The 13,844-nt window shown below is 36.3% G+C and overlaps 1 protein-coding gene across 4 annotated transcripts in view; it reads right to left on the bottom strand.

Annotated features, from left to right (window-relative positions):
- The window catches only part of ERBB4 (erb-b2 receptor tyrosine kinase 4), a 1,252,881-nt gene that overhangs the window by 599,014 nt on the left and 640,023 nt on the right, over positions 1-13,844 (bottom strand). For all 4 annotated transcript variants that reach the window (XM_017343079.4, XM_008259104.5, XM_051849159.3 and 1 more), the window contains exon 3: positions 1,161-1,347. In XM_017343079.4, coding sequence (XP_017198568.1) covers positions 1,161-1,347 — 187 coding nt within the window. The remainder of the gene's footprint in view (positions 1-1,160; positions 1,348-13,844) is intronic.

Raw genomic sequence — 13,844 nt, 5'->3', positions numbered from 1 at the left:
GAAACTATAAATTCTGAACAACTTGCATTTACCATCATTTCATCAATGCCAGAGCAATCATGTCTAAATAAGCAACATAATCATTATTCCTCTTGTTATCCAAAAGATTCCAATTTTATCTCACATGTTTGGCTAACTATAAAAGCATTTCTGACTTAAAACTATTTACTTCGTATATGCCATAAGTGAAACAATTTCACTAACTTGACAACATTAACCTTGTTTTTTACTTAGTATTTTAAGCTAATATCTCTAAACTTTAAATTTTTCAATGTCAGGAAATGATCACTGAGTAGACTCAAAACTCGTAAAAAATCACTGTATATTTGGCTGTAATATATAGATCATATTAATTTATATCAAATTACAGTATAAAATCCTTTATACCACTGTTAGGTGCTAATTAATTACTAATTAACCCATTTTGATTACAGGTAGACATGACAAAATTGATGAATAGAGACCTTATGCCAAAATGCCTTTGACTGGAACCTTCATAGGATATGAGCCAGAGAAACTGAAAAGATATCGGTAGCACTGCAAGGACCAGCTGGCAAAATAAATTCCTATACAGGGTTTTTCATGGCAAGATGGTAATTATAGATTTCTAATATTACATATCTCAAATCTTGGAGATAAAATCACTCTGATAATATTGAAGCACTATAAGAAAGAATAATGATGACATTTAGTGAGTTACTGAATAAATTATATTTGCTTTCTAAAAGCAAAGTGATTGTGTAAAAAAAAAAAGATTTGCAGAACTGGATATAATGGCTTGGGTATTATTGAACTTTAACAAGAACGGGAGCTGTGGTGTTACTGCAGAGATTTGATGATATGGTCCACTGTTCACCTGAAACCACCAAACATAGCATTCTTAAACCTGCTTCATATCTCAGTTTTCAGTCACTGAGCATTTCCTTAGAGTGTACTTCTGTTCAGCTGAGATACAGTATTACATATCCTTCAAGCTGCATTTAGTAAATCTGTAAATAAAAGTAAGGGCACCACAGGGCATCATTTCTTACAAATAGCAGGAACCTAAATGCTTTAGAGTGTTCTTCCGTCTGCCACATACTGTGGTAACCATATGTGTATTTGTGTATTGTATTATGTATAAAAATAAAATTTACTTGCTATTTTGGATATTTTCCTACCTGTCAAGTTCTTTAATCCAAGTTCCTGAAGTCCAAAGTTTCCATCTTTTCTGTAGTTTAGAAATATTGCCAAAGCATATCGATCCTCATAAAGTTTTGTCCCACGAATAATGCGCAAATTCTCCAGAGGCAGGTAACGGAACTGGTTCAGAGCCACTAATACATAGCCTGTGACTTCTCGAATAGACTGAAAAGACACAAACAGTTGTAGGTGTTAAAAAATTATAGCTAACTTGTTGGCCTTCCAGGTAGTCAATTAGATAAAAGTCAGCAATTTAATTATAACTTCAAGTTTAAAGTTTAAGTACACTAATTTCCACACCATATTTGAATTCTACATCATCTTCACATTTATATTAACTTTATAATCCAAGATTCCATAGGGATAGAATCTCATTTGAAGCATAAGGTGTATGTCTTTTGGAAAGTCACAGATATGCTTACAATAAAATAATGAATATTTTATTAGCTATCTTTTACACCTGAGATTTGAAGACTACAGGTATCATTCTATGGTGACTACAGTGAGATAAGTACACCTAACCATCAATCAAACTTTACAGGAAAAAACAAATTGGTAAACTACCATAAGTAAAATAAAGCAGCATTAGTTTGTAGACTGAGGATTATATTGATGCTGCTGGACAAAAGTTTAGTCTATCAATTAAAGACATCTGCACTCCACATTGGAATATGCGGGTTTCATTTCTTGCTTTGACTGCTGACTACAGCTTCTTGCTGATATTGACCTTGGGAGTTAACAAGGTTGGCTTAGGTCATTGAATTCTTGCCATCCAAATAGGGAACCTGGATTGCAGTCCCAGCCTAGCCCAGTTTAGCAGTCATTTAGACAGGTAACCAGTGAATAGGAGATTTCCCTCTTTCTCTCACTCTCTGCCTCTCAAATAAGTAAATAAAATTTTAAAATCATGCTAGAATAGGTTTAGTGCTAAGCTTATCAAAGAACATATTCCCTGTACATTCCTAGAGAACACATAAACAACACACATTCAAAACTGATTCCTGCCTACAAATCCTTTACAACCATAGTTTATTTTTTTTACTCCCTACTACTTATATTTGTCTATAGTATTAGTTAATTACTTGAAGGTTTGTGAGATGTGAAGGTTTATAAAAAAAGATTTTGAGTTTCATATAACTTATAAGTTTTCAGAAAAGAGGCGAGCTCACCATGACAGTTATGGACACACACACATATCAAGTAAAAAAAATCTAAAAATATATAAATGCTCGGAAGTACTTCATTTCATGTCATTCTAAATCTTTTAATTCCAGATGCCCCATTGCTCCGTTCTTGATATTGTTCTTTTTCTCACTCCCTTGATGACCTTACCCAGTTTCAAGGCTGACTATCCCAGTTTTTATCTCCCCATTTTATTATTTTAGGAGCTTAATCTCCTAAAGTTCCAATTCACATCAACTGCCTATTCAACAACCTCACTAGGATATGCAGCATTAATTGAGTTATACCTGTTGAAAACGGAACTTCTGTATTTCCCAGTCTCTCCAAAAACCTTATCTTCACTGAAATCAATCCACACTGCATGGTTTCCAGTCCTAGCTCCTGAAGTCATTTTGGATGCCACTCTCAAACACCAAATATGACCCATCCTGTTTGGACTGCTTTCTATGTGATCTGAAATTCAACCCCCTGTTGTGGCATCCATTGTGATCATCTGAGCACCACCACTCATATCTGGAGTTGTCCAGTAGGCCTCCCTGAATCTATTTCTGAACTCTTATGGTGTATTCTCAGTTTTGTCTTGCCTTGATTATTTTAAAACACAAATAAATCATGACAATTCAATGCTTAAAACCCTGAAATGTCTCCCAAGTCACTCAGCAATAGAGAAAGTCATGTATTTCTCTACTGTTCAAAGACCATTATCTGTATTTGGCTACTGAGCAATGGAAATCTTAACTAAAATGAATTGAGATGTAACACAATTATAAAATGCACTATGGGAATCAAAAACTATATGTTGAAATAATGCCTGAAATTTAATGTTCTGTAATGTAGTTATTGACGTTACCTATTTCTTTTTACCTTATGGTGGCTATGCAATGTTTTTTATTTACATTTGTATTGTTGTTATATTTCTGTTAAAGAACAGTGCACAATAGATTCTGATTGTCAGTTCTTCTTACTTCCCCTTTTAACTCTCTGCCTTGCTCTCTGTATTCCAGTTATATGAGTTTCCTTGTTGTCAAGTGTGATGCCATCTCCAGGTGTTCACTACAGCCTTGAGGGTCTGTGTTTCTCTATATCTTGGATATATTGAATAACTCCCTCAGTGCCTTTAACTTGCTCAAATATTACTTTTCCAGTTAAAGCCAGCTCTGCTTCATCTATTGAATATTTTCCCTGCTCTAAATTTTACAGTACTTTTTACCTTCTAACATATAACTGATATGGTTGTCACAATTAGCATTTATAATATGTGCTTCCCATGTCCAGAATATAGCTGGAAAAGTACACTGAGCTGCTCACTTTTTATTCCATGTGCCTAGAACACTATCAATAAGAAACCAACAAGTATTTGTTGAGCATGCTGGCCCTTTCCTGGCCTAATCCTTTACAATGATCAAACTTTGGGTAAAAGCAAAAGGCCAACCTCTCCTTCTAGACTATGTTCCAATCTCTGTGATTTCAGCATTATCTTCCTAAGTAACCCCAAGTCCTCATCTAGGCCTGAGATCCTTTTTCCCAGTTCAGTCCCCAGAGAGCAGAATGTGCCATCGGTGACTTCACTGTTGCATAGTAGGTAAAGCCACTGCCTGCAGTGCCACCTCCCATATGGGAGCCAATTCGAGTCCCAGCTGCACCACTTCTGATTTGGCTCTCGTCTGTGGCCTGGAAAAGCAGCAGAAGATGGCCCAAGTCCTTGGGCTCCTGTACCCAGGTGGGAGACTTGGAAGAAGCTCCTGGTTACTGGCTTCAGATGGGTGCAGCTCTGGCCAGTGTAGCCATTTGGGGAGTGAACCAGCGGATGGAAGACCTCTCTCTGCCTTTGCCTCTCTGTAACTTGGCCTTTCAAATAAATAAATAAATCTTTCAAAAAAAAAAAGAGTGTTCCCACAACATGCATACATCTAGTAAGGACAGGTGGTCCAGGTGCAGATATTTCCAAGGAAAGTGGACAGATCCTGGATGTGTGGTTCAGAATGCACACTACTTTCCGGCAAGATCTCTTATGAGGCAGTTAGAACTGGATAGGGGAGAAGCCCCAGGCTGTGGGCCATCTCTCTCCATTCCACCATATCCCTGAAAAGTCTAAAAGTTCTAAAATTGAACCTGGCTATCCTAATTTTTTGTACAAATAGATCCACAGTGATAGTATAAAACATTTTATTTGATAAATCTTGCTCGCTTTATGACACAAAATTATTCTTTATATTCTTGCTTCTGTTCTCACAATTTTAGAGATGACCATGCTGCCAACAGAAACCTAGAAGAGTAAAATTCTAATGGAGCAAAGAAAGATATGAAGACACAAGGGACATCTGCAATTACTCATTTCTGGCATCACATTGGGAACTATGAGCCGCTTGGGTATTCCTGGGACACTGAGTGCCTGTAGGTGAAGAGATGATTGCTTAGGGTGATAGAAAAGAAATATGAGAGGTCAGTAGTGTCAAGCGGTGTTTGTACACCACATTTATTTGAAATTGTACCTGCCCCAAAGAATTTAGCCTAGAGTTCTACAATTCCTCCTTCAACCTCTGTGCTGGTGGTTGAGCTATTACTTCTTTGTATTCTTAGAAATTAGGTAATAACTACATTCTGACATTATTTGTTCTGAAAAGTAAAATTCATTTCTTTCTAAGAATAATCCTTTAACTTGTACATAATTATGGAATGCTTTGGGACACAATGATAGCATGAAAGCCAACACTGGAAATAGAGGCAATATTATTAATATTTTATCTAGAATATGTCATAACATGCATCCTTTCTCTTAACAATCCTCCAATCTTGCATAGGAGGTGGCTCCCCTTATCAAGAACTAGAAATTCATTGGATTATGGTGGGATGGAGGAACACATTAATGGGATTAGCCGAGAAAATGCAGATGAAGCACATTTGAGTCAAAGAAAAGTTTCAGAGCAAAAAAGCGATATTAATAGCAATTTTTCAGTGATTACTAGATGGAGAAATCTTTCTAGCTATCAGCAGATAAAGATGTAGCACTTAGCATGGCATTTGGAACAGACATTAGCAGAAGCTGTAAATATTAAGGGCTCCAAAATGTATGACAGATGGGATGTGAGAACAACTATGAACACACAGAAAACGGTTAACTACTATAGAAGAGGAATTCAAGTGACTTTTTAGCCACAGGAAAAGAGTAAAATACAAATCAGTACATTTTTCATTCACATTTTATTCAATGTATTTATATTTCAATTAATTGCTTTATATTACATAGAAACTTCTCATTCCAGAACAATATATTAAATTATCCTTAGAAATACTTTTATTACCTTCATAGAGGGTCAGATTAAAAGTAACAGCTATTCCCTGGCAAAGATTCTGAGACTGGAGGAATTGGTGTCTTTTGGTATTCATTCTGTATATTACTCCCTGGTGGTGAAAAGTAGTATGTGTAACTGAAACCTTACCTTAACAAACACCCTTTTGTTATATGAACCCTGGATATCATTCTAAATTGATGCCAAAAAGGAATATGTCCAAGCAACTTTGAACAAAACCAGCCACAGTGAATTGTTGATAATGATAGTGAGACCCCTATTCACACTGTCCCTTATATTCTTCTTTCCAGAGAATAGGTACAAATAACTGGACAGAAATTATGTTAACCAATCTCTGAGATCAACATTTATATGTAGAGATATTCATGGATACAAAAGATTTTTGAATTAAAGGAGATAAACATACAATTCTTATATGTAACAGCAAACACGTTGTGCCTTCATTTTAATGTCTCTTTTCTGTTTGCTCATATTCGCAGTCATATTTTTAGGTATTCTTCAAACCTTTCTATGAGCAAATATCTTTTTAAACATCTCAAAATGAAACTCCACTGCTGACCATGAATTACAACGTGCAATGATTGCAAATAAAATTACAGGAAACAACAATAGAAGGATTGTATGATGATAAAACAGAGTGAATAACATGCTTTGATCAAATGTTAGCAAATCTGGGTATAAGTCAAGAGATATCTTAAGCTATGAGTCAAGTGTTGTAAAACCTGACAAGAACATGGCTAACCATGGGAGTTAACACTAGTGGCCATTTCTAACGGCCTTTCAATCATCAGAAACAATCTGAGTAGCAGAATGCTGTTACTATTTCAGAATTTTTTAAAGATTTATTTTATTTATTTATTTGAAGACAGAGTTACAGAGAAACAGAGGCAGAGAGAGAGAGAGAGAGAAAGAGAGAGGTCTTCTATCACTGGTTCATTCCCCAAATGGCCTCAACAGCCAGAGCTGCACTGATTGGAAGCCAGGAACCAGAAGCTTCTTCCTGGTCTCCCACGTGGGTAGAGGGGCCCACAGACTTGGGCCATCTTCTACTGCTTTCCTGGGCCATAACAGAGAGCTAGACAGGAAGTAGAGTGGCCAGGACTCTAACTGGTGCCCATATGGGACACCAGCACTGCAGGCGGCGGCTTTACCCACTACAACACAGTGCCGGACCCTATTTCAGAACTTTTTATAAAAACACAAATAACTTTTAAAAGTATGGATTTAGCCTGTAGAAAAGTATAATGGAAAATATGATTTGTTTACCAGGCAAAACTAAACTCAAAATCTAGCCTTTGTACTCAGTTGTGTTACAACCTGGATGAGGTTGTTCATTCTCATTGAGTTAGAGTTTCTGAAACTTTAGCAAAAGAGATAGCAATATTTCTATTACATAGCCATTGTAATATGATTGGAAGATATAGGAAAAGTGTCTGGAAAAATAAAGTTTTCAAATAGATGCTAGTAATTATAAATATTATATTTTATAATAGCCAGGCAGCTGAACTGTCTGCAGATAATCTGAGTTGAAAATCAAATTACAACATCATTACATAAGAACTATTGTTTTTAATCTCTCTGCCATGTCTGCATCTTACCTCTAAGATTTTCAATGTATTTATAAATTTCATAAATGGTTTCTTGTACTCTGTGTATATTATAGCTCTTCATACAAACCCTGGCACTTACTGCTCAGCTATTCAATAAAAGCTATTGAATACAGTGAATTTGAAAAGTGGAAGGCAATGCTGAAGGTCTCTTTAGATATTGTATTTCATGGAAAATGATTTTATGAACTGTCTGCTAATAAAAACAATGTTTGAACAGCATAATCATGCTTTTTCCTCAAGGACCATGGTAGTAAACAGAAATCATCAGGATGCCCAGCAAGGAGAAAGCACTGTCTCTGGTTCTGGATCCGGAAGAGTTTAGTTCCAGAAGTGCAGCCTATTTGTCAACCGAAGAATGACTATCTATGTAAAGACATATCATCCACCATGAGGTTTAAGGTCAGTAAACTGATTTCTACTGCCAATGTGTGCATCTACAGCTGCTTTGTTTAAGGAGCAAGTACAACTGAAGATTATTACAGCCTTAAATGCTTCAAAAGGCTTCTAACCCAAAGGTGAATTTCTTTTGCTTATGGCATTTAACAATGGAAGACACACACACACAAAGGAAAATATATATAAAATCTGATCAATTTCACACACCATATAAGCAATAACCTGGGAGGGTATGAGAGAATATGAATTTTTTCTAAGAGAAAAGAAATTTTATAACCATTTATTATGTATAATATTTCAGGCAAAATGTGAAATCTGTAGTTATAAACTTCCTGGGATTTTCAATGAATATCATTCAACAATTAGATGAGATTCTAACAGTTTGCAGGGTTAAATTTTTATTTCCAGATTATTCCAGAAGTCAATCCTTATTAGTTCCAAATTTGAATTTCATTTCACAACTCTTATAACTAATAATTATTGTTGTATTTGAAAGCAATCCATTATTCTTTTTTTTGTTGTTGATTTTCTCTAATTTCCTTCCTAGTGCAGATGCAGAATAGCTCCCTAAATGCGCCTTTATCTACCTTAACTTTAAGTGATTGAAGTACCTCATAATTCCTGAATATTTAATCAGTGTTTGGGAACAATTTTATGCACATTAGAAGCAATCACACATTCTCAGCTAAACCTGGTTCCTAGGTTTTTCCTACTCAAATTTCACATGCCATTCATTTGTTATTTTTCTTTAGTAAAAGTATCTCTTTGAAAGTATGCCTATTTATTTTTGTTAAGACCACTCTAACAAGTCAAAATAGTTTTGAACTCCTAAGTTCTACTCCAGTGTCCTATGTGCTCATACCCAATTACATATTGTCTACAAATAATACTAACACATTCCACCAGATCAGACCTCCACAATTAAAACAGTGATTAGTGATGGTCCGTAAAGGGTCAAGTTATCAGAGAGAAGAGTAGGGGACTGAGAACTACATTGACAACAGGGAGGCCAAAAGGTGGTAGAAAGTCCCTTCTATTAGTATTCACTACAGAATGCAAGTGTTCTCGGAGGGTGACAAATGCAGTGGCAAACTGTAGTCCTTCTATCAGTAAGCTTTCGATTAAGTGTCCCTAGGAAATTAATTTCTCTCTCTGCTCCTCATACCATGCATAGGAATATATAAAGCAGTGACTATGATCGGCTATGACACATTATTAAAAAGTCTATCAGAAAAAATTAATAAGCATGTAGCAAACATTACATATTCCTCCTGCTTGTAGAGATAGTGTGTTTTGCTTTGGAATTCCGTTTTTAGTGTTCCCACTGTCTTTAAACTCAGATGATTATGCCACCTGAAAAGTGGAATTCAAGGTCTGATCTAATTAGCTTTGGGAAAATAGAGTAATGTGAAATGTCATGTACCTGACTGTGGTAGAGTAGAAACCATGCTCATTATACACACCATAAAATAGCATTCAAGGAGTAGAAAATTTGGTTCAAGGTATCTTTGGAAAACTGCAAACTCTTAGCCAGTCTCTCCAGCGCTAAAGCTGCTACAATCTCTAGTTTCTAAGAATATGTGGACCATTCAATCACTGACTGCTTAGCTCTCAATCCATGGCTTCTTAGTAGTAAATGACTTTTGTTCCATTGAAAAAGGGCCTGCTAAAGTAATACCTCCATGATTAATCATCTTTTTTTTTTCTTTATCCTGTATTTTCCACCACTGTCTGGAAAATTCTTAATAGTACCCCTTCAAGTCTACATTCCCATAAGCTCTTCATCCCCAGACATTATCTTTGCATCACAGAATAGTTACACTAGAGTTAGGTTTATTAGACTAAATTTATTCTAAAACTACCTCTGTACTCCGAATTCCTAAATAGCAAATTGCAACCTAACTTAGAATGAGAACAAATGGCCAACTAACATAAGAACATTCAGGGAACTCCAAAAAGTTCATAGAAAATGAAATTAAAAGATAAGTTCATTTTGGTACAAAAAAATGTTGAAATCCAGGCACACAAAGGTCTTTAAAAAGTTCATGTAAAATATATATTATAGAAATTACATGTAGATTTTGAAATTAAAAGATTCTATTTTTCTATGAACTTTTTGACAGACCCTCATATTCATCTAGTTGAGTCTCAATCAATCATAATAATTGAACTTCAATCACAGACTACCAACTGTTCTGGCTATGTCCAAGTAAGGCAAATGCCTCATCACACCAGGCCTAAGGAAGGCACAGACTGAGCTATAACCAATCAAGTTCTTTTTCTATGGCATTTATTTTGCTGTCCATAGATAATGCCTGCCCTGTTGCTCAGTGGAAATCTTTGTATTTCTCCTGCTTCTGAGTGCTAATTCATGAATTGCTTTTGTCTCCACTGAACTCAACTAAATTTAATTTGCCTTAAAATTTTAATAGGTTATACAAGTTAAGTTGGGAGCTTGTGTAGATTCCTTTATATCATCACACATGTAACTCATTTTTACACATTTTGCTTTTAATAAAATCATGATATTAAAAATTAAATCCACTATAATTAAGTATATATGTAAATGAAACTTTATTTTCTTTATTTCAAACAGGCAGAATTGCTTTTTTTAAACCTCAGTTTCAAACTGATATTTTACAACCATCAGCAAATAATGAAAATATATGATTGAGCTGACTTTTTCCTGTCAAAATCACACATTAAGCTCCAGTGATTTGTGAGATCAACTTTGAACTGAAATCAGACATACTGCATAAATTCTTAAGTCATAAGAATATCTGGGCAACTTTAAACTTTATTTAGGTATAGATACAACTTAAATTAAAAATTGTTGCTTGTCAACAATTTAATACAACTGAAACTACACATGAATCAAAGTATTGACATTTTTATTTGCTTTGTGCATATGGTGATGAATATTCTCCAAAGAGAACAAACTGGTTAGCACAAGAAAGCCAAATGCTTAAAATATTTGGATGCTGCCTTCTGGTTAACTTTTGTCTCCATTACTTATTGACCTTGTATAAGTAATCTAACCTTACTTTCCTCTTCTGCATATCAGGACAAATTCATGCTATATGCTTAAATATTAAATCTAAAAGATATTATCAGTTTCTCATTCATATCATTAGTGAAATTTTGGAAGTATTTGCAAAACATAATTGTATTATAGGGAGGGTAACAAACACATACATTTGATCATACAATTGGTTAATTAAACAGTTGGTACTCCTAGTGCACTAAGGTGTGAACTCAGTCAGATTGCCTGTTATGCGCTGATTTTTGATGCATGTGTTGAAAGACTAGCCCCCAAAGCTGAGAATGTGACTGCATTTGGAAACAGAGCCTTTAAGGAGGTGATGAGGTGATCAGGGTACATTGAGATCATTAAGGTGGTCCCTTGTCCAATATCACTGAATCCCTATAGGAAATTAGGACACAGACACATACAAAGTGAAGACACAGGGAGAAGCTGGTCATTTACCAGCTAATGAGCCTCAGAAGAAACCAACCCTACTCAAACCTTGATCTCACACTTCTAGAACTGAGAAGAAATAAGTATCTGTTGTTTAAGCCATGCAGTCTGCGGTTGGTCATTATGGCAGCCCTTGAAAATTAATACATTGCCTGAGTTTATGTCCCAGCATTTAGCTGTGTTAGGCTGAGTAAATTATCTAATCAATCTGTGCTTTTTTATCACCCATCTCACGGACATTAAGATCCCTAAATCTTAGGATTATTTCAAGTACTGAATCCCTATGTTGCTTAATAAAAGGCCCTCAGTATTTGTACAAGCTTTTACTTTTTTATTTTCTTTATGTAATTTCTCTTGTTTTTCCGAATCCAGAATGGTAACTTTTCTGTAGCATGCTGGCTTTCCTGCACAGCATACATGAAATCATGGTTTTCTATTTGCAAAGGAGCAACTATGTATCACCAAAGCTTAGAGGAGAAAACTGCTTGATATTATTTCAATCTACAATTGAGAGTGACAGCTTTATGTCTCAGGTCTTTTATAAATATGATTTTTTCCCCTCTCAAAATTTAAAAGAGGAAAATGGACCTTCATAAAATGTTGTCTGACAACATCTGTCTCCACTGAAAAGCATGTGGGAAAAGACCTTTGGGGATTCAGAAGTTAGAGGTGACTGCTTTTGTGACTAGTCTGTTGTTATTTTTAAATGAAAAGGGTGAGCAATTTCAGAAACAGAAGAGCCAAAGTATCAGGCTTGGATTTGACAAGACTGCCAAACTTTGCTTTTAATATCTGTCTAAACATTTGGCCATTAAAACACAAAACAAAGGCTGCCTTAAAGTACAAAGGACAAATACTCGTTATAATCATCTCTACCAGTGACAGCAAAGTCTGATGTTACGTATGATGCTCTGAACATGCAACTCAAACATGTACAGCAGCCATTCTAGGGACATCTGTGAGTATAATCAGGACTATAAATACAGCATTACACTGAGGCCAGGACTTGTGGATTGAAATTTGATTTTTTTTTTTGAAAGGTAGACTTACAGAGAGAGAGAGGGAGAGACAGAGAGAAAGGTCCTTCATCCGAAAGTTCACTCCCTAGATGGCCGCAATGGCCAGAATTGAGCTGATCCGAAGCCAGGATTCAGGAGCTTCTTCAGGGTCTCTCACATAGGTGCAGGGGGCCAAGCACTTGGGCTACCTTCCACTGCTTTCCCAGGCTATAGCAGAGACCTTGATCAGAAGAGGAACAGCCAGGACATGAACCAGCGCCCATATGGGATTCCAGGGCTGCAGGCAGAGGCTTAGCCCACTACACCACAGCGCCGACCCTAAAATGTTTTAATGTGTAAGAATTCCTGTGTAAGTCACAAGTTTCCAAGAAGCTGTTTTCTGTTTTTAATAATTATAGTAATTCATGCTTAGTGTTTTCTCTGTGGAAGACATTTTTAATGCCTATTGTCATCTGTTGATTGCATCACTTTGTGCAGTATCTTTGTTTTACAAATACAGAGACTAAAGTGAACAAGTTGCCCAAAGTTAACCAGACAAAAAAGGAGAAAATTCTTTTTTAAAAAGCTTTATACTAGTATTAAAAAAAAAACACAATGTAGCAGCCATTCAGCCTAGTGGGAAAGACACTCTATTTCCACATTGAGTTTTGTCTGGGTTTGATTCTCAGCTGAAGCTCCTGACTACTGCTGCCTGTCAATGCAGACCCTTGGAAGCAGCAGTGAGGAAGCAGTAATGACTCCTGTACTGGGATTCCTGCCAAACACATGAAAAACTTAGAATGAGTTCCCAGTTCCAGGCTTCCATGTTGCCCAGCTTTTGCCATTGTAGGCATTTGGGGAGTGAACCAATGAATGGGAAAGTCTCAAATAAAAATTTTAAAAAACAACATTTTTTTTAAATGAAACTTATATCTGGACTTAAAATTCAAATACTTTAAAATATTTTCTGGCCAGCGCCGCGGCTCACTAGGCTAATCCTCCGCCTAGCGGCGCCGGCACACCGGGTTCTAGTCCCGGTCGGGGCGCCGGATTCTGTCCCGGTTGCCCCTCTTCCAGGCCAGCCCTCTGCTGTGGCCAGGGAGTGCAGTGGAGGATGGCCCAGGTGCTTGGGCCCTGCACCCCATGGGAGACCAGGAAAAGCACCTGGCTCCTGGCTCCTGCCATCGGATCAGCGCGGTGCGCCGGCCGCAGCGCGCTGGCCGCGGCGGCCATTGGAGGGTGAACCAACGGCAAAGGAGGACCTTTATCTCTGTCTCTCTCTCTCACTGTCCACTCTGCCTGTCAAAAAAAAAAATATTTTCTTAAAAAAAAATCACACTTACTTCCCTGGGTAGATTCACCAACAAACAGTATAAAATTATGATTTAAGAATAATTATCTTCCTAAGGCTACTTTACTACAAAAATATCAGCTAAATGAGACTCTATCTCAAAAGTAGCTGCTACATGCTTCACACATTTTTAAATTCAAAATCTAATTCCACCAAATTAACCCCATCATTTCCAATCTTAGTCTAACTAGAAGACTGGCCTAAAAAGATGAGGGAGGTCTCAACCAATAAGATTTATAATGACCTGAGAGATAATTTATATCCTTTCATTTCTTTAAAAATAAACCATCTATTTTAAAATTTTATGATTTAAGCATCTATTTATCTTGTTAAAAA

Source organism: Oryctolagus cuniculus, chromosome 3 (genome assembly GCF_051225735.1).
Source record: "Oryctolagus cuniculus isolate XC-2025 breed Fujian yellow rabbit chromosome 3, ASM5122573v1, whole genome shotgun sequence".
Taxonomy (NCBI): domain Eukaryota; kingdom Metazoa; phylum Chordata; class Mammalia; order Lagomorpha; family Leporidae; genus Oryctolagus; species Oryctolagus cuniculus.
Note: the sequence above shows the minus strand (reverse complement) of the source record. Positions and strands in the feature narration are given on the sequence as shown.